This window comes from Protopterus annectens, chromosome 5.part0 (assembly GCF_019279795.1).
Source record: "Protopterus annectens isolate FY-2018-M chromosome 5.part0, PAN1.0, whole genome shotgun sequence".
NCBI lineage: Eukaryota > Metazoa > Chordata > Ceratodontiformes > Protopteridae > Protopterus > Protopterus annectens.
In genome coordinates, this window is record NC_056735.1 from 742,841,890 (window position 1) to 742,863,258 (window position 21,369).

General features: G+C 36.7%; 1 protein-coding gene across 1 annotated transcript in view; it reads left to right on the plus strand.

Moving 5' to 3' along the window:
• The first annotated feature begins 661 nt into the window (after positions 1-661).
• The window catches only part of LOC122802792 (matrix metalloproteinase-18-like), a 25,197-nt gene continuing 4,489 nt past the window's right edge, over positions 662-21,369 (plus strand). The window contains exons 1-8 of the mRNA XM_044072587.1: positions 662-795; positions 1,661-1,902; positions 1,988-2,136; positions 2,224-2,349; positions 3,667-3,828; positions 7,001-7,118; positions 16,612-16,745; positions 18,682-18,841. Coding sequence (XP_043928522.1) covers positions 691-795; positions 1,661-1,902; positions 1,988-2,136; positions 2,224-2,349; positions 3,667-3,828; positions 7,001-7,118; positions 16,612-16,745; positions 18,682-18,841 — 1,196 coding nt within the window. The 5' untranslated portion in view covers positions 662-690. The remainder of the gene's footprint in view (positions 796-1,660; positions 1,903-1,987; positions 2,137-2,223; positions 2,350-3,666; positions 3,829-7,000; positions 7,119-16,611; positions 16,746-18,681; positions 18,842-21,369) is intronic.

The window sequence follows — 21,369 nt, forward strand, 5'->3', positions numbered from 1 at the left end:
ATTTTTTTTTAATTCAGCTTTCGGACATGGTAAGCTAGTGACAGTCGTTAGTATGATAGACAAGCACAGAAAATGTAATTTTGATTAGCACCTTCTGGTGTCTGCAGGACATTGCTAGCTGTGATTAAATCATGCAGGTTACTGGCCTTTATTACATTACAGTAATTATACAAAAAAAAAAAAAAAGGACGCATAAGGACAGCTATTCATTTCTATATTCAGGTATGATAAAGTGAAGTGTTTTATGCAAATGAATACGATTCTGAATGGCCAAAAATCAAATAATCTAGCATTATCAAGTACCTATGTATTATTATTTTATTTCTAATGAATAATAAGGTACATTATAAAATGTTATTTATTTAAATGGCCTCTCACCTTGTTAAAATAATGTACTTATTTGGACAGATTATTGCCATCATTAAATAATTACAACATTTTCTAGGACTTCTATTAATTTCTTCAACGTATTGTGAAATTTAGGGAATTTTAAACTGTATTGTGCTAGGTCATTTCCTCTCTAAGGTGTTGTTTTGTCTGTTTCTCACATTTCATGATTGGGGGATGTTATTAATGAATCATCGCAAGTCTGACAAGGCAATGCAAGTCAGATCTGTATATAAAGAGCAAACAGCCTCTGAAAAACAGATATAGGCTGAGAACTGTAAACTTTATACTGTAGGTAACATAATGGGAGTCCATCTACTGTTGCTGTTGTTAGGCATAGCCTTTGCTTTTGCAGTCCCATTGCCGCGTGAAACAGGAAAGGATGAAAACAGTATGCAGTTTGCACAGGTAACCATTAAAACTACAGTGGTGATGACAGTGAAAAATAATAGCAAACCTAAGATGGTGTATAATTTGTTTCTCAGAATAATACTTTAATAGTGCAGATTTCTTGGCTATTATGATGTACATTATTAAACAGTTTATATACTGCAAGGAATGACTTAAAAATAAGTCACAGACTCTGTAAAAAGCTTCATGCAGTAAGAAGCATTTTGAACTCTTGATATATGCATGATAACAGTGCAGACATGCTCTAAACAGAAGTCTCTTATGCTATCACCTGCAAATTCCCCTGCCCTGATCTAAAACCATACTGTCTGAATGCAGAAAAACAGATTACTGTTTGGTTTACAATGCAGATACTTGACTGGTTCAGTCTGAAGCTTGTTAGAAAACTTTCCCATAAACCTCGAAGAGCACCTCATACACTTTAACGGTAAAACAACTCATTCCTGGCAGAGTTTAGTTTTCTGAATATCAGATTCAATTGTTTACATTTATCAATCACAGCATTTTAATTTGAGAGAAATATCACAATAAAGAGATGCATTTATTATGTACTGATTTAAATTGCAAATTACTTGCTTTTTTAAGCTGGTATTTATTCACTCCTACATTTCATTCTGAATAATATGAAATAGACCTGGAACCATAACTGTAATTTTTTTAGGAGGGAGAGACGAGGAGCATGTCTGTATTTGCAAGATTGTTTACTTTTGCTGGATATAAAGAAAATATTTTGCTAAAATCATGTTAATAATATGTGATGGAATGATAATTAATATCAGTTACTTTTTACATATTCATCATATATGCTTGGTTATAAAGTCTCCTAACATGCATTTCAAGACCTGTAAATTTCCTTTTACAGGACTACCTCAAGCATTTCTATAATCTCAAGATGGATGTTCCACTTTCTAGAAAGTCTGCACTGAATCCATTAGTGGAAAAACTCCGTGAGATGCAGATATTTTTTGGTCTGAATGTAACTGGTAAATTAGATTCTAAAACCTTAGAAGTAATGAAAGCACCGCGCTGTGGAGTTCCTGATGTTGGTGATTACAGCACATTCCCTGGTCAGCCAAAATGGAATAAGAAAGAAATAACATACAGGTAATTCCAATTACAGTTCTTCAGATAATATGTAATATGTTAATTCACTATATTCTTAATAACTAAATGTTTATACTATTTCTAGAATTGAAAACTATACTCCTGATATGGCAGCTGCTGATGTGGATCATGCCATTGCAAAGGCTTTTCAGGTCTGGAGTGATGTCAGCCCACTGATGTTTAAAAGGATTTATAGAGCCACAGCTGACATTATGATTTTGTTTGGCAGAAGAGGTAGATATAAAACACAACTAATTTTGCTGTTTGTCATGAAATACATCTTATTCAGAATTATAATGAATGCTGTCATTTTGATTTCAGAGCATGGTGACTACTATCCTTTTGATGGACCTCATAGGACACTAGCCCACGCTTTTGCTCCTGGACAAGGAATTGGTGGAGATGCTCACTTTGATGAGGATGAAACTTGGTCTAAGGGCCATCAAGGTAAATAAGTTCTTTATTTTGTATAAATATCTTAAAAATAACAGAAAATTAGATTTTTTTAAAGAGACAGTAGAATTTTTTAAGAGTGCTGCATTCCTTCCATGACAGCTGAGGGTGGCAGTCTGTTGTATCTTAGCTTTCAGCTGATATGCCTTTGGACTGGTTCATGGATGAAAAGGGTTCTTCAAGTCATCCCACTTATGCAATTAGCAAACATATAGATAGATAGATAGATAGATAGATAGATAGATAGATAGATAAGTAAGCAAGCAAGCAAGCACTTAACAAGGAAGTTATAAATGGGTGGGGGGGCAGCAAATGAACAGTGGGGTGTCTGGTAAACAGCAACACAGGAATATATAAGTGTGTAAGGATGATCTTTACAGAATGCAAAGTGAATGCTACCTGGCATGTAAAAGGATCAGCATGGGGTTGAAAATATGTTTATGAATGTCTGTCAAAGGACTAAGTGACATCTTTAAGGCTACTAGTGCTATAACCTGTACCACACCTGGTACTTTCTTGGTTATAAATGTATGCCAGAATGAGATGTCAAAATTGAGCTTCTTCAGAATTTTCAGTTTTATATTTTAAAAATAACAGAAAGAAACCCCATAAATATATTTAAATTAATTTATATATGACAATCTTTCAGACCAAGGCCTTGCATTATTTTGGTACCTGCTAAAATGTGGACTTTTGCTATAGACTTAACTTTTGAGGATGCACTCCTACCCTAATGAAACAAAAAGAACATGAGAGGTAAAAGTCCTAGGCAGGAGTCGGAAACAATGGTTAACTGCTTTTAAAATTTTAAATTAGAATTTTGTGTTATGATAGGAACAACATGTACTGTATTATCTGTATTATCTTGTACAACATGTCCCATTACATACTGATAATTCCTATTAATACTGATAGATTGTGTCTTATACACATATAAATTCATTCACACGTGTGTACTTGTGTGTGTGTGTGTGTGTGTATATATATACATATATATTTATTTTATATTATTGTGTCTTGTATGCGTACAAAATCATGTACACATATGTGTGTGCTTGTGTGTATGTATATATTTATTTTATATTGTGTCTTATATGCATACAAATTCATGCACACATATGTGTTCTTGTGTGTATGTATATATTTATTTTATATTAATGCACCCACGGATGTCTGTCTTGTCTTTCCTTACAGCCATCTGTCTGTCTATTTATATAGATATACACATATACATCTGTGTGCCTGCATATGAATGCACAAACAAATACTGCATATGACGTTTCATTAATGTTGCTTGTTGTTGCCTTTCAGGATACAACCTGTTTCTTGTAGCAGCTCATGAGTTTGGTCATGCATTGGGACTGGGCCACTCCAATGATCCAGGTGCTTTAATGTATCCAACTTACTCATTTGTGAACCCAAATCATTTCCGTCTTCCTCAAGATGATATTAATGGAATTCAAAGCCTATATGGTGAGAGGTTTTATTTTCACAGTCTTTCTTGATTAAATTTGTAGCATTTATTTATTTGTGAGATAATACAGTTTGAAGTGATAATATTACAACATGCAGCTAAAACATTTTTATTTTATTTTATTTATATTTGCTGATTGAGGTAGAGTGTTGATCCCTGTTGGCCGTTTTCTATTTTATGCTAGAAAAACATGTAAAAAATGCAATAACAAAACCATAAAGTATAAAAAGATATGGATAAAGTACAACAGAATATAAAATGGTGAACAGAATATATAGCAATGATGCAGCATATACGCAGTTGTACAGACATATTATACATATTACCCAGAATATACAAAGGTGAGCACATATTATAGTTGAGTGAATACAAAATACTGAAATTAAAATTATATACAGTAAATAGATTAAACATGTTTTATTCCGTGTGAAAAAAAATAATACCTGTTTGTTAATTAGGTAGGCAGATTGGACACATAGTCCCTCTTCATGGGAAAACTGGCAGCAATGTTTGGTTAAGTGACTTTGTTCAAGGTCACACAATAAGCAAATAAAGGCTTTTTGAATCATACCCTGCACCACAGGAACTAAAGCTAATAACCTTAACCTCTGCACCAACTGAAAGACAAAGCAAAATTCTTTTTCAGAAATTTTATTTTTTTTTTCTTTTAGGGGATTTCTCCTGTCTTTGAACTTGTACAGCCATTGAGCTGATATATATATATATATATAAGTTTTAGGGGGGCATAATCTTGCCCCCCACCCCTCCAATGAGGATGTAAGGGCATTTCCCCCCTGCACAAAACACTTAATCTTTTCACTAGGTTGATTTTCTGTAAGCTGTGTTCAGGGAATTGCTTTTGTAGGGAGTCATCATTTGATGACTCATAGTGGAAGTTATCATGATACCACATATCTTTTAGGTAAAAAGGCCTTAGTGAGGGTGGGATTGCCATGCTGACAAAAACAATAAATAAATCTGCCAGTATCACATATATTTTGTAACACTGGAACCATTCCTGAAAAAAAATAAGCTCAATGAAGTAAACACTATAATCAAAACAATCTGTCATTCTGTCATGCATATTTTACTTATTTCTATCTCAAAAATAAAATGCTTACTACCTTCACATCTGCATGCTTAAGAGAATCCTCAAAACGCTGAAGTATTGACAATATGCACCTAACTAAATTAACAACATGTAATGAACTTAACACAAAGCATGCATTCTTAAATAGCTGCAAAGTGTTTTTTGTATTCTGTTTACTAGATAAACATTCTTCAAAAATCTCTTGAAAATAATCTAAAATTGATTATTAAAGGCATAAAATATAATTACATAATTTAAAAAAAGTATTTGAAAAATGCTTTGGGGGCATGTAATTGCTATGACTGGGTCTCGTGCTACAGAAGGGCTTAACTAGTTGTCTTTTCCTGATTTTACAGCATAATCATGACGTTTCATCACTGCAATGTAATTCTGTGGGGAAGACATGGAACAAAAGTTATCCAAATACAAAAGCCTACAATGTACTCAGGCACTGTCTTAAACTAGTGACTTCATTTTAAAAGCTGTCAGTCGCATTCCTGTCTGAAATGCAGATATGTTATGCTGCACAGTAACCTGAAGAAAAAATCTATAGAATTCAAAATATTTTAATGGCCTGTGTGAATCCCTTGTGGGATAATACAATTGCATGTTTACACTTTAAGCAGACAGAGTCACAGAGAGGCAATCTGATACATAAAACTACAGAAAAACAACTGGCTTGTGGATATAAACAGAGATATACAGATAGCAATACAGATATAGAAACAGATAAATACAGATTTAGCTATAGATTAAACATTCTGTGTGCAATGTTTTATGCTACAGTGAGAAAGTTTGTGCTATAAGTGCAGTATAGTAGTGATACAGATCAAGATGGTTGTAGGCAAAAAATATCATATACTGAATTTAAAAATCTTATTTTTAACATAAGTTTAGTAACAGTTATTTCTGAAGCTGGGCCATACATGTTAGAATAGTGAGATACACACTAAAGTTATAATTGTAGAAAGAAAATGGTTTAGAAAACAGTCAGTGTTTGATACTGGAAGAAATGCAGTGTTGATTCCTTATCTATTTAGTAAAGCAGTAGCAAGTGCCTAGCCAAAGTAAACAAGGAAAGCCCTTGAGCACATTATGTACTCACATAAATCTGCTGCAATGGTTAGGTGGTTGATGAAGATTTGTAGCATGCTGGTTGCCCTGTCTTAACCAGAGGTATCAACTGATATGTGAAAAGCAACTGTTTTAGAGCGTAAAAAGTACTGGTCACAATCACTAATTGCATTTAGTGCATGCCAGGTATACAGATGCATAAAGCATATGTGATGTAAGTATAATCCATCCATCCACAACCTGTTTCTCATTTCTTTTCACATGGGGTCAGGGTGTCTCTTCAACAGTGACATAATCTATAGCCTGTCTTTAAACTGCCAGTGGCCAACCCTGCCATGGATGTTCTCCTGTACCACACATATTCATGTACAGTCATACCTATAGCCAGATTAGAGCTTCCAATCCACCTACTACAAGTCTTTGGGATGTGGGAGGAAACCAAGCCACCTGGAGAAAACTCATGTAAACACAGGGATGACATGCAGACTCTGCATAGAAGGCACCCTGGCTGAGAATTGAACCAAGGAGCCTCCTACTGTCAGGTGACAGCACTACCTGTTGTACCCTATAAATAAAATGAGAGATACTGTTGTTCCATCACCTCTTAATGCAATGTAGCATTACACAAAGTATTGATTAGAGACACGCTATATTTATAATTTTCATTTTAGCGGGCATCTCCATTCTAGCTTCTAAATCATGTTTCAGAAAAGAAAGTGGCAACATCTTCAATAGACAGTAAAAATAAGGATCTTAAAACTGCTAATAAGTGAAAACAAGATGGGTAATGGAATGTCTTACATTTTTCAAACTCAGACAACAGTTGATTTGTTGGCTAAACGGACAAATCAGCTGCATCAAGCCAATAACCGCTTGCTATAGTCATCCTTTGGCTGTCAGATATTTTATTGACTTATTTTGTATTCATAATTTACTAAAAATTATAACTTATTTCCAGACTTGTTGTGAAATGTATTTAATTGGGTGTTATAATTTCTATAACACAGGTCGCTCTACTAACCCTGTCCAACCGACTGGACCATCCACACCAGAGACTTGTGATCCTAATATCGTCTTTGATGCTATTACTACATTACGTGGGGAGATTATATTTTTTAAAGACAAGTAAGTATCTATTCCCTAGAATGATAAGTTACATAGAAACCTTTCTTATTTTTAATAGCTTACTTATTTTCAAGACATTGTATAATACCTGATTAATTTAGATGGAAACAAAAACAATGTTTTGTCAAAATACACTGGAAGGCTAACAGAACAACAAAAATGCTGGCTAGTACAATATATGATTAAAAATGCTTATAAATAATATTAATCTTGTATCAGCACAGAGTACAACATATCATACACATATCTGCAGACTTGTTTCAACACTTAACATTGCAAATGTATTTCCTTTTTTAATGTGCTTTAAGCGATGATAGATTATACAATTCCCTTCTCTGTTAACATAATGCATCCTGTAGTATAGGGTACAGGGTTTGATTAGTCAACCTGTATTTACTTACTGTGTGACTCTGAGCAATTCTCTTGTTCAGACAATGCTTTTGGGTCACCATAAAAAAGGGATACTTCTGTCAAGTGGGCCACCCAATTACCAAGCTAGTCTTTTTTATCTTTGCTTCCTATGCTGATTGGTTTCAATCATTAACACATTTGCCAGTTGCTAGCTCAAATGATTTTGGTGCATTGTGTTGGCACATAAAACCCGAAGGCCACCACATTCTATCTTATAGCCATCCTCTCCAGCATTAAGCAATTTTAAAGTAACGAGAACTCCTATCCAGTCATGTACATGGCAGGCTTATCCTTAAAATGTGTTGTTACACTTTCTGAAACAAATGGAAGCAGCAAAGTCTTGGAAGATACATAACACCTTCTTACCCTGTGCAACACCAGATTGTTTAGTCTTTACTGCAAAAGTGTTAGATTTGCCTTTTATTTTGTTGATAAAAATGGTCCCCTGAAAAATTACTTGGAAAAGAAAATTCTTGCCATAACACTTTGAAAGACAGAACACACAATATCTCACTACTTCGATTAGTATACAGGATATTATATTTCTGCCCTAATTATAGTTGTAGATGTGTCTTACTTTGTAGACAGACTACAAGGTCTTGCAGATTCAAGTGTAGAACCTTATACTGAAAATTAATCCATGACATAAAGTAGCATTGAAACCACAATAAAAAATAAGAAGCTGTTCTAAAAAAAGGTAAGCTGTGCTTGCTTGTCCCAAATGTCTTGCTGGTGTAATATTAATTTGTGAATGCTGTCAAGAGTGAAACTGAACAGACAGAGAAATTAAATAAAAAAACACGAAACACTATAATCGTCATTCATTTATTTAAAAAAAAAAATCAATTGCAGCTTTAGCATGAGTTTAACCAGAAATTGAATTATACAACAAACATGCATGGAAAGAGCAGCAATACATTTTAAATCAACACAGAACCACTGCACCCACTCGTATTCAGAGACAGCATGGTTTACTCCTGTAGGGTTTCTCTACAAGGTGAAGCAGCTCCACTTCTCCTTGCACAGATTCCTAGCACTGCCAGACATAGTGATGTGCCACAAGAATGTCGAACACACAATGCATTTAGAATGCAGCCCTGCCCTGCACATGTGTAGTCGGTTGTGTTTCAGTCCCAAACTACCCAAGAACTGCAACTGGGCAGCGACTTGTGAAGATCATTTACACAGACCCCTCTGATAGAACTCTGCAAAAAAAGTTTATAGTGCGGAATTTCAGCAGTGTAATAGTAATTCCTTATAGGTAACCTTATTATTTCATATGTTTATTTGTTCTTGTTATTTAAAGTATACCTATCAGCATACTTTACTTTTAAACCATACCTTCAATCTTCCTTGTTCATTGTTGTCAGCATTGTTTTAGTTTTAAACAGCATTTTTTCATAGTGTGTAGAACAGGAAGGGTTAACTATTGTTGCTGATGTCATCACAGCATGTGAGCTGACAGGCTCAAGCACTTCCTGGTATTTTATATAACTGAAACTTGTACCTTGAATGTTTGCATCTGAAGAAGTTTGATTTTATTAAACAAAAAGTGCCCAGGAAGGTATGACCGTAGCCCTGGGTAGCATCCTGCCATCGCCCAGAATGATACCGTAGTACAAGTACAAAATGATTGACTTCAATAATTGGCTAAGCTTCTGGTGTCATTCTAAGGGGATCCAGTATTTCTCTGCCTGGGATGACATGGTCGACAGACCATGATGCTTTGCCAGAAATGGCCTGCACCTGTCGCCCCTGGGATTCCGGATACTGGCTAAGGCTCTTGCTACCCCTATAGTACCTTTTTTAGGCAAGGTTCAAATGACAAATTCACCACCGTAACAGGAACAGGCAAGCAAAAACTGAGGGTAATGCTACTCAATGCTAGAAGTCTAAATCTAAATCTCAAAATGCACTCACTCAAGGCACTGCTTAAAATGGAGAGCATCGATATCTGTGCAGTGACTGAGACTTGGTTCAAGGCTCCAGAGAGCACCCCTGCATTACCAGGCTATAACTCATACCACACTTTTCGGCCATCTAACCTGGACTGGAACACCAAAGGTGGAGGTGTGTCCATATTCATTAAGGATATTCACACCTCCAGGCTAGATGCTCAGCATAATGCATCTGAGGTTATCCAAGTGCAACTAACTCTGGGAAATACTGCAATCCAAACTGTAGCTTGCTACAGATCCCCCAACATGCCCCAGGATTCTCACTCCTCTTTTCTTGATATACTGGAAAATATTAGGGTTCAACCAAACACCCTAATAATGGGCGATTTCAACTACCCCATCATTAACTGGGAAAACTACTCATGTACCAACTCCTTCGCTCAATGCATTCTGGAATTCATAAATTCCAATGCTCTGGATTAACTTATCCACACCCCCACCAGAGGCAACAATATCCTAGACCTAGTCATTACCAGCATGAGTGACTGGCGTTCCACACCTGAAGTCAACTCCTCGTTGGTCAAATCTGACTATAAGCTAATCACTCTAGATATTCACATCCCGCCCTCACCTCCCATTAAAGAAACCACAGTAACACATTTCTCCAAAGCCAACTTCATGCTTCTTAAGACAGAAGTGGTGAACTTCATGACACCCATGCAAATGGACAATATAGTTACGACTGCTGAATCCTACACAAATGCACTCTATAAGTACTTACATGAGTGCATGGATCGCGCTATCTCAAACAGAACCAAGATGCTATCCTCCAAAAAAAGGAAGCCAGTTTTGTTGTCCCCTGCCATAAACAAACACTACAATAACAGGAAGAAACTGTTGCAAAAGAGAGTAAAATCCCATATGTAGAGGAGCTACCTGGTCAAGTTCAGTAAGAAGCTGAGATCCCTTATAAGATCCTTCAAAGCTAGCTACGAAAACAAAATCACCACTGATTCTAAGGACAGCCACAAAGCATTCTATAGCTATGTCAGGAATCCCAATGGCAACACCCAGATCTGCTCTGAGTTACAACACAACGGCAGAAAAATTATAGCACCAACTGATATTGCCAACATCCTGGCAGATAGGTTCAGTGCTAACTTTAACCCCTTCTCACCCCCTAATGGGCCCATATCTATACAGGAAGGATGCAGAGTCCCTGTAATCACAACTACGAGGGTAAAAGCTGCACTCTCTAAAGCCAAAAACACAGAATCCATGGGACTGGACAACATCTCAGGCTGTGTTTTACACGAACTTCAGAACGAACTGGCTCCCCACCTAAGCACCATGTTCAGTCATAGCCTCACTTCAGACTTTGTGCCCATTGAATGGCGCACAGCAACAGTTATCCCACTCCACAAAGGGGGGAGCCGCCACTGATCCCGAGAACTATTGCCCTGTTAGTCTGACAAGCCTGGCCTGCAAGGCCATAGAACATTATCATTATGGAGCTCATAAACAAAGACATTGGTAACCCCCAAACTCTGAACCCTACCCAGTTCAGGTTTGTGAAAGGCAGATCATGCCTCCTGAACCTGATTGACTTCTTTGAGGCAGTCACCAAAGCCGTAGACTAGGGTAAGGTGGTTCACACAGCCTATCTTGACCTCGCCAAGGCTTTCAACACCATCCCCCATTCGGAAATTATCGCTAAACTCTCTAAACTAGGTATAAATCCCTACGTCACAAGATGGGTTGCCAACTGGCTCACTGACAGAACCCACACTGTAAAAGTTGCAGACTCCAAATCTGACTTAAAACCAGTGACAAGCTGAGTACCACAGGGTTCAATCCTGGGACATCTCCTGTTTGGTATCCACTTCTCTGAAGTACAGGCTAACTAAGAAGGCCTCTGGCTAATGAAGTTCGCAGATGACTACAAACTAGAAGCTATAGTCGAGTCCCCAAATAATGTGGATATCCTACAGACGGGCCTCACTGAGTCAGATGCCTAGTGTCAGAGCTATGGCCTCAAGCTCAATGCCAAAAAGTGCATTGTTATATCCTTTGGTAAAAACTCTGTACCCATGCACTACCACATAGGTGGCAATCTATTTAATGCCGAATGTGTGATAAGAGACCTTAGGACCCAGGTGGACAGTAGTCTCTCCTTTGATAATCACATTGCCACAGTAGTCAGAAAATCCTTCTACATGGCACATCTCATTACAAAAGGGTTCTCATTCAGGAAAAAAGAGGTCATTGTTCCCCTCTACTAGACACTCATTGGACCTATTATAGAGTACAACGCCCCTTTTGGAATGTACCTCACAAAACATCTGCAGCAGCTGGAAAGGCCACAGAAGTACCTCACAAAGAGGATTACTGGCCTCAAACGGATGCCCTACTCTGACAGTCTTAAAAAATTCCATCTTTACTCCATAGCATAGCACCTACTCTGAGGTGAACTCTGCCTAACATATAAAGCTATGACAGACCCAGAGCTGTTGGACATGCTACACCTAAAGAAATCCCAATCCTTCCAAGCTACACATTCTAGGGACCTAAGCCTTGTCACCACAATAAACAGGACATGCTGGAGGGATAGATTCCTGTCCCAGAGACTTCCCATACTCTAGAAAAAGCTATCCATCTATGTCAAGCAAAATTCCAAATCAGCACTCTTCAAGAAAAATCTTGATGAGTGGATGGGAAATAGGAAATACACCCTGGGGATAACTTCTGTGGTTCTGCTCGACAGGGACACAGGGAAATAACCTTCTTGGGTGGCGTAAGCCAGGGAACCTTGTTGGCTAGGCTTACTTAGGACCTTGGGCCAATAGCCTAGTACCTACCTATGAACGAGGTGCACCAATTAGTGTCAGAGCTGTATTACTTATAAAAAAAAACTTACTGTGAAAAAACTTACCAAGCCTTCTTGATCATACCAGACTTAATATTTAATAATTATGGTCCAAACAAATCCCTCTTAAAGAAGTTCTAATAGCAAACAAAAAAGCCAGATTATGTGCATTCAGGTTTTTCCAAATTCCCTTAGTGACCATTCCATAGTTCTTTGAGTATGGTCATTTAAAAAAAAAGATTCCCAATAATGTGCAACTCATTATCTCATTCCAGGGAATAAGAGTCATTACAGGATTTATCCAGTGTGGAGATCACAGATATAACAATTAGTCAGGATTCTCCATAAAATCACAACTGGAATACAGGATGCCAGAAAAAGAACCAAAGATGTATTGTGCAAACCTTGCATACAAGGAAAGATATGAAAAGGTGCTAAAGCAAAATACTACACTGTCATGCTCTTTTGTAACTATCCAAAACCATCCTTAGGAGGAATTAAAAAAAAAACTTATTTAACTCAATAACTGTAACCATGCGCTCCTTAACCCTCCTGTTTGGAGTGATTCATTCACATAAGGAAGATCTTAATATCTTACGGACTTCTTTACCTTTAGACTAGGCATATACTCAAGTCCAGCACCAGGTATGGCCAACAATGCACCATCCATTAAGGTCTGCCTTAGCCATATTACTATGTAAATTATTTAGTGATATTGTAAAGAAATATTTTGCAAAGCTACTACAAAGGGAAAACATATCCTACATTCATTAAACTTTCTCCTTTACTCATGCCAGAACCTTAATTCATATTATTAGTCTATTCCTAACATCAGGAACCATTACTGACCTCTGGAAAATTATCAAAAACACAATCGGATAATAAACTGTGGCAGCATGTATGATTTATTTTGATATGCCCACACAGCTTTAGTAAAAGGTTTAGCAACTTTACCTTCCTGAATCACATCACAAACTTAGGCAAAGATCATTTGACTATACCTTTGTTGATTGATCTAAAATGTGCATTTCACATAGTGGATCAGAGTATACTAACAGACAGATTGTGTAAGCTGGCTCTAGCAATGCATCCATCTCATGGTCTGCTAACTATCTCAATAACAGGACCATTTCAAGGGATCCTCCATCTTGGACTTTATTACCATCACTTCATAGGTGCTCCATGGTTTAGTACTAGGTCTCCTGCTTTTCACTGTTTATCAGCCACCTCATGTTAGAGGTATGCTGTCTACATACCACCCTTTACGAGAGGACACATGATTCTTCTGAAGGATATCACACTCAGTGAAGATAAGCTTCACTAGTATAGAACAGTGTTTTGAAAAAAAAAAAGAATTGTTAACTCTAACAAAACTTAATAAGTTTATCACTCAGCGAAGACTTCAAAATACTACTTTACTTTGCTTAAATGACCCAGTAAGATTAGTTATGAATGACTGTGCTTTCAGTTAGAATCATCATTTAAATGAACCCATATCTCTCTCTTCTCTCTCTGTCCTGTATCCCTCTCCCATATTAACTCTCTCTCTATCCCACTGTCCACCAATTCCCAATCCTCACAGCACCTCCTTCCCTCTATTGTACTTCACTCACTGTTCTACGTGTCTTCCATTAACCACCTTATCAGCTTATTGTTCACTATAGCAGAAATTAACCTAAGATAACATCATTGTATATACCTTGATATTATATAGTCATACTTGGTTAAAAAATCTTCGATTTAGAAGGCCCTTGTAGCCAGCCAATATACCAAAACAATCATTCTTATAATACTGTCCAATTTGTTCTTAAAATAATCTAAACTAGATAAAAATATTATGTCTGTTCTTGGTATAGAGACTCTAATTGCTTTTTAGAACCGTTATATCACAGTGGTGATTCGAACTACATTAAATAACATTTATACTTTAATTTCCTTGTCTGACTCAAGAGGACCACTTCCTTTTTGGTACAAAAAGCCAACTGACTTCTCATAACAGAATGGTCTGCTTTCCTGAAAGCTGCAAGAATATTTAAGCTACTCTATCTGACTATATTACAGCATAAGATGTGTCACTGCTCTCACAAACCACAGGGGTATGGTTTATTGACTCTACAGTGGCGCACAGTTTGCACTGCCACCTGCTGAAATAGCCTTTGTTAAACTAGGCTCAACAGCCTAGAATGTAGTACAGATTGAAATAAGAAACATTAATTAGCTTTCTATATTAAAATCATAACTCTGGGCTCATTTCTTTCAATATTTCATCATTACTGACATTATAAAATACATTGATTCTCACTTGAACTTGAAGTCACTTCTACAGGTCTTGGATTTGCTCTATCTTTCTCACAGCTCGCTTTGTAGTAATCAGTCTGTTGATTAATTCTTGCTTTTTTACATTATAGCGATATCTGCAACACTTTTTTTGGCCTGGACATGGCTTATTGGGGCTCTTTTTGAGCTTTATAATTTTTATTATATTTTCCCATTTTTCCAAAGAAGTACAATAATCTCACACTATTGCATCACACTTTCAATAGATGTACTAGTAAACCTTTATGGAAACCATAAACCATATTTCTTCAATAACACTATTTCTTTGAGATCACTTTATAGAACAGTCTTTATCTTTTGACTTTCTCTTACAACCATCACAATCCACCTCCGCCGTTGCTGTAGCACTTATATTGGTATCTCCAGTTTTTTTAACTGACTACTAATACTCTGTCCTTATAATTACTTCAGTTTTATTAAACAATATTCTTTTTCTGTTAAATGTTCATTTAGTTTATAATTTCTACAATTTCCCTTTTCATAAGTGTCTAATTCATCTTTGCTTTCTTTTTTGCTCTTTCCTATCTCTTTCTCCAGTGTTTGCGTTTTCTTTCCTGCTTCTCTCCATTTTCAAAGTCCTGTCTTAATTATCCATACTTTTGCTTTCTTCTTCTTTTTATATTCCACTATATTACCTTCTTTCCATTCTCTGACTATTTTCTCCTAGCTTCCCCCACTGTTAACTGTAATTTCAGAATTTCCTCTTTTGGCCATTTCATACTTCTGATCTTAACCCCAAACAGACAGAAGTGCCATGAATCTAGAATGGCTGAAAAGGGTCTTTGAACTAGTCTGCTGACCTAGTTAACAAATAAACATAACTAGTGAATGCATTTCCCTTACCACTTCTCTATAGAGATGCATCATGGTTACTAGTCATAATAATAAGATGATGAACAAGTATAACATATGTAGTGGACACAACACATTGGCATTGCTTTGTGTCACAAAGAGTCTTCTGTTGATCTTCTTATGCCATCACATTCAAAGTGACTTGCAATCTTACTGGTAATACTAACAGAGCATTTATAGATCCTAAGTCCCAGACCTTAGAAATTTTGCTGAGGGTTAACTGAGCAATAATATTTCAAAAATATGTAATTTATCTTCCTGTAAACTCCATAAATTGTATTATTTATTTACCTTTTTACCATTACAAATAATCCTTCTACTCCTTAGTCTAATGACAGAATGTACATAATGTGGCTCCAAGACTGATCCTTATGAGACTTCTGTGGCAATTTCAGTGGTGCCGAAGGAATACAACTGAATCTTTCATTACACATAACCAGGTATCTATTCACCAGAGAAATCAGCAGTCCCTTATGAAATCCCCAGAGCCTTAAATTTGCTGAAGCTTTCCACATGGCATTATGTAAAATTCATGTGGCATACTCATATAAGTGACATCAGTGGCTGTGCATATAGTGGTATATCTGGCATTTAATGGCTTAGTAGATCCATGATAAATTACAATGCTATGCATTTCATTACGCCTTATTATTAGTACTATTCCACTGAAGTTTCAGCACTGTTAATATACTGCCACCTTTACTAAAATTATGTTACATTTTCAAAACACTGACCCAAACCCGTGTTTGACAAGCATTCAGTGCTTAGAAAGTGCCCCATGATTATTGCTGTATATTAGTTGCTACATGAAAAAGTGGACATTACTCTCTCTAACATATGCTCAGGCAGTGCTGCTGGCTTGTGGTATGAAACTTTCAGCTAATATCTGATTCACATTTTGGAATCTGCTGAAGTTTTAACTGGTCATATAGAAACAGGTTTTTGCAGTCATTAAGTGTGTTGCTTGAGTCTAGATGCAGAGGTTAAAATGTGCTGTGCCTCTGATCATTTGTCATGCGTTCCTATTTAGTGGCAGAAAAGACCTATTTGAAGCATTCTCTCATTTGCATGTTGGTACATTTTTGTTTTAGAATAATAAATAAGTGTATTTCATGTGATCTATTCATAGATTCTTCTGGAGAAAACACCCCCAGTCAGTAGACATTGAGTTACACTTAATTTCATCATTTTGGTCATCAATTCAGGGACCTGTTGATGCTGCTTATGAAAATCCTGTTCGTGATCTGGTAATGATTTTCAAAGGTAAAGCATTGTTTTACTTTAATTGAATAGTCACAGTAAAGGAGTGAATCTGTTTTAGATGATAGGTGAATTTAGTTGAATGATATGCAACAATGTACAGATGCCATGCAAAGCTCCTTTGGCACAGTCTAAAAATACACACACACACACACACACACACACACACACACACACACACACACACACACACACACACACACACACACACACACACACACACACACTCACAAAGATCAAAAGATAAATATGAAGAAGTACAGAGGAAACTATGGAAACAAACACATTAACAGATACACTCTGTATTATAGATGATTTGTATGATAAGACCTCACTTGCTTTTTTTATTTATTTGTTTATCAGCTGAGTGGAAGGGTTGATTACAAAAGCTCTGTGCAGCTATGACCTGTGCCAAAAAAGGCACTAAAATAACAACATGATGTATAAAAATATTCCATCACAATTTGCAAAAACAAACAGAAGCATGCAATAAAGTAATAACAATGAACATATTCTCCACCCACTATAAAATCATAATGGAGTGGAATGAACCTTAAATTTAGAGTAAACTGCCATGAACTGGAGTACATTAAGCATTGTCTTTTATATACTATAGCTTTAAACAATGCACAGATCTGTATGGTAAACTGTTATGCTGTGGACTGAGTAATCTGAGGAGTCAATGATAAAAGAGATTAAAATAAGGTGTATCCATCTCATAGTGCCAAATCTAGTAGATTAGTATAATTAAACAGACATACATGAAAGTAAGAGGTTAAAAGACTCATTGTGCATGCAAATCGTGATGAAGAGAAGGTAGTTGCATGGGTAGACTGGGAAAGTGGAAAATACCCATATAAACAATTCCCGCTGTAAAATCCTTGAGCAGGTCTAATGACTCAATTATGAGTCAAAAGAAGGTGATGACCTAGTCATGCAATGGTGGAGACTCACTATTTAAAAAAAGTAGTTTTTGGATGTATGCTGATGTCTAAATATGGCAATGGTCTCAGCATCTCTTCCTTGACCTACTAGCTGCTTTTATGTGAAGTTTGCAAGGGCACACAAGTGGGATCAGTTTTATGGGCATCTGCTATTTATCTTTGGTAGTGAGCCCCCTACTACTTGAAATGTCCACATCATACTCAACATGTAAATGATCTCTCCCGCTCCTCTGGCCATCAGCTTGGTAGCAAGTAAATGAGAGTGTCTCACAAACCGAAATCTGAAGCTGGGGATACTGAGGGGGAGGTCTGCAAAAGTGGGTTAAATTCTGTTTTTAATGTTGGTGTTAACGTACCTGTGAGGCACTCTTTGTTGACGTAACACATTTGACATTGTGATTTTTGCCATTTACGTGTGTCGATGTTTATGTACATCGACCTTTATGTGTCAATGTACATAGCTTCAATGTTATGGACTTTCGGGCTTTTAATATAGACCCATATATGTGTGTGTGTGTGTGTGTGTGTGTGTGTGTGTGTGTGTGTGTGTGTGTGTGTATATATATATATATATATATATATGTGTGTGTGTGTGTGTAGATAGATACATACACACACACACACGCACACACACACACACACACACACACACACACACGTAATCAGTACATTCAAAACATTGGAAATACTAGTTTTAAAGGATACATACTTTTAATGTAAATTTAACCTATCAAATGGATGATAAAAATTGTATCCTGGATGACAAACTATTTTTCACCTCATGATTTCTTTCAAGCAGTGCCATTAGTGAAATGTCATGGTGAAGTCCCTTACAAATGTCTTTGTGCTGTCTGGGCATACACTTTTCTTTATTAGGATCAAGGCAGAATGGCACATTGATGTCATAAATGCTGTTTTATTTATCTTTCAATAAAGTCAGACAAAATAGTTTAATAAAAATGAATAACTGTATCTGCACTTTTTCTTTTCTGTAGGAACTACTTTCTGGGCATTGAATGGGTATGACTTAGTACGTGGCTATCCCAAGAGCATCGACAGTTTGGGCCTTCCTCTAAGTATTAAGAGACTTGATGCTGCCGTACATAATGAAAATAATGGAAAAACATATTTCTTCGCTGGAGACAAGTACTGGAGGTATGTTTTTTTCAGCCAGAAGTTTCCAAAAGTAACACAAAATCAATACAATGATTAGTCTACTATTTTGAAGTTCAATAAATAAATAAATGAATAAGTTATCTGAGTAAAGAAGAAGGCTAATCCCCTGAAGACTGACTGTACACAGGTAACTAACATGGACGAATGAAAATGACAAGGTAATGGTTTGCCATAATGATTCTAGACAGGAGATAATGTAGATTCTAAGGGACATAGCATGGGCAAAAGATATGGAACATGAGTGGATGTCACTGAGGTGATGGCAAAGGGGCAAACGTATAAAGGAAATTTTTATTTGAAGGGGCAAAGAGGCAAAAGTATAAAGGGAATGTTTATTTGACAGAAATGGAATAAAGTCTACAAAGCAGTGCGCAGATTTACTATGTTCAGAACACAAGTTGCTTCGTGGTAGCTGAACTGATCCTAACTACACACAAACTAATCACACGTATGAGACCTTGGACAAACAATGGGCTGAGCAGTTGTTCTGCCACATTTGATAAAAATGAATTGTGAAGTCCCAGAGGTCATTAATAAACCATCTTCTTGCAAAGACTGTCACTTACTTTGCTCTACTTTGTATTTATTTCTTGAAATGATTAGGGTTTTTAATACCTCTACTAATAGTAAGTACAAAGAAACACTGCACACACCAGTTAAAAATGTATTCTGTAAAGTCAAAGGGAAACCAGAAAACAGCTCAGCTATCTTTTAGATCAAACAAACAGCACAGTGCCTTAAGCTGTCTTTAGAAAGTTATCGACTATAACCTATTTCTGTTACACTACACAAAGAAGTCTCAAATAAGGTATCAAGCTCCCAAACACCAGGTTCTTCTGGTGAACCCCAGCTTACACTTTCTGAGCCTCCAAATGAAGAGCTCACTTCCTGGTTTGGAGGCTATCTGCTATCATACAGCAGTAATTGGCAACATTCAAGGCAAATAATAACATTAATTGCTTCTCTATTCAACCTGTTCCTATGGCATTAATCAAACCACTAATAAAAAGTTAAGACCTACTACTCTGGCAGCAAATATGCTACCAACTGAATTTCTGAAAATAGCTGCAGAAGCTATAGCTTATCCTGTAACAATTCTTATAAACCGATCTATAGCTGAACATCTAATGCCCGATATATGGAAAATATCTTAAATAATCCTTCTCCACAAGGGGGGTACATCAAAAGAAATATCAGGTTACCGCCCTATTGCAATCCTCTCTCCTCTATCCAAAATTCTAGAACGGTGCATCCATAGACAAATCACGGACCACCATAACACCCACAAACGTCTTACTTACACTCAACATGGTTTTGTCCCTCTCATAGCACCACTACTGCCCTCTTGTCATTCACAGAAACTGTAAACAAAGATAGAAACAATAATAATTTTGTATCAGCTCTCTTTCTAGATCTCTCTAAGGCATTTGATAGGGTAGCACATGATAAACTCATCAATGTCCTTTCTACACTTAGTCTCTCTACATCCACTATTACTTGGTTTCAAAGTTATTTAATAGGGAGACAACAGGCAGTACAGGGGTACTCTGACATTTTAACCACTACTCTCAGTATTATTAGGCATTCCACAAGGCTCCATTCTGGGGCCACTACTTTTCTCTATTTTTATCAATAACCTTCACACATCTACACCTCATGACAGTCATACAATATGCAAATGATTCCACACTGGTCTGTACAGCCCCCTCCATCCAAGAACTTCACACACTCACTCAAGCATCCTTTCTATCTGTGGAATCCTGGTTATCTGTCAATCAGTTAATTCTGAACCTCAATTAAACAAAACTCCTACTTTTCAAGCCCAGTAGATTCGCATCACCTTCTTTACCATTTAACATAGCATCCCAAAATGACACCATTATCTCACCTGTAACCCACACAAAGCTACTAGGTGTTGAGATTGACTGTAATGAGATTTGACATTCACATTGCCCATATCATAAGAAAAGTCCACAAAAAACTAGGGATTCTATATAGGAACAAACCTTTCCTAACAAAAACAACCAAGGAAACTATAGCCCGCACACGCCTACTCTTTACACTCACTTACGCTTCCCCAATTCTCACTAACCTAAGAAAAGCAGAAATCTCAAAACTAGAAACATGCTGCAATAAAATTGTTAGATTTGCCACCAACTCTCCTTATAAGACCCACCAATGTATAGCTTTGAAACAACTGCAATGGCTAGAATTCCCTCATCTACTCCTGTATAACCAGTTAACGCTATCCCATAAGAGCCTACATTACCCAGACAAAACTCCTGTCCTAAGAAATGCACTCCAGCTATACACTGGGACTAGAGTATTATGATCAAGTAACAAACTGCTATTAGAAGTCTCTAAGGTCAATAACTCTGCTGGTGAAGCCCTATACTCTACCTATATGGCCAGAAGATGGAATTCCCTGCCCTCTAACACCACTAGTAAATCCTCAATAGCAGATTTCAAAACATCCTTAAAAAGTCACCTGACTAACAATTGGCTTT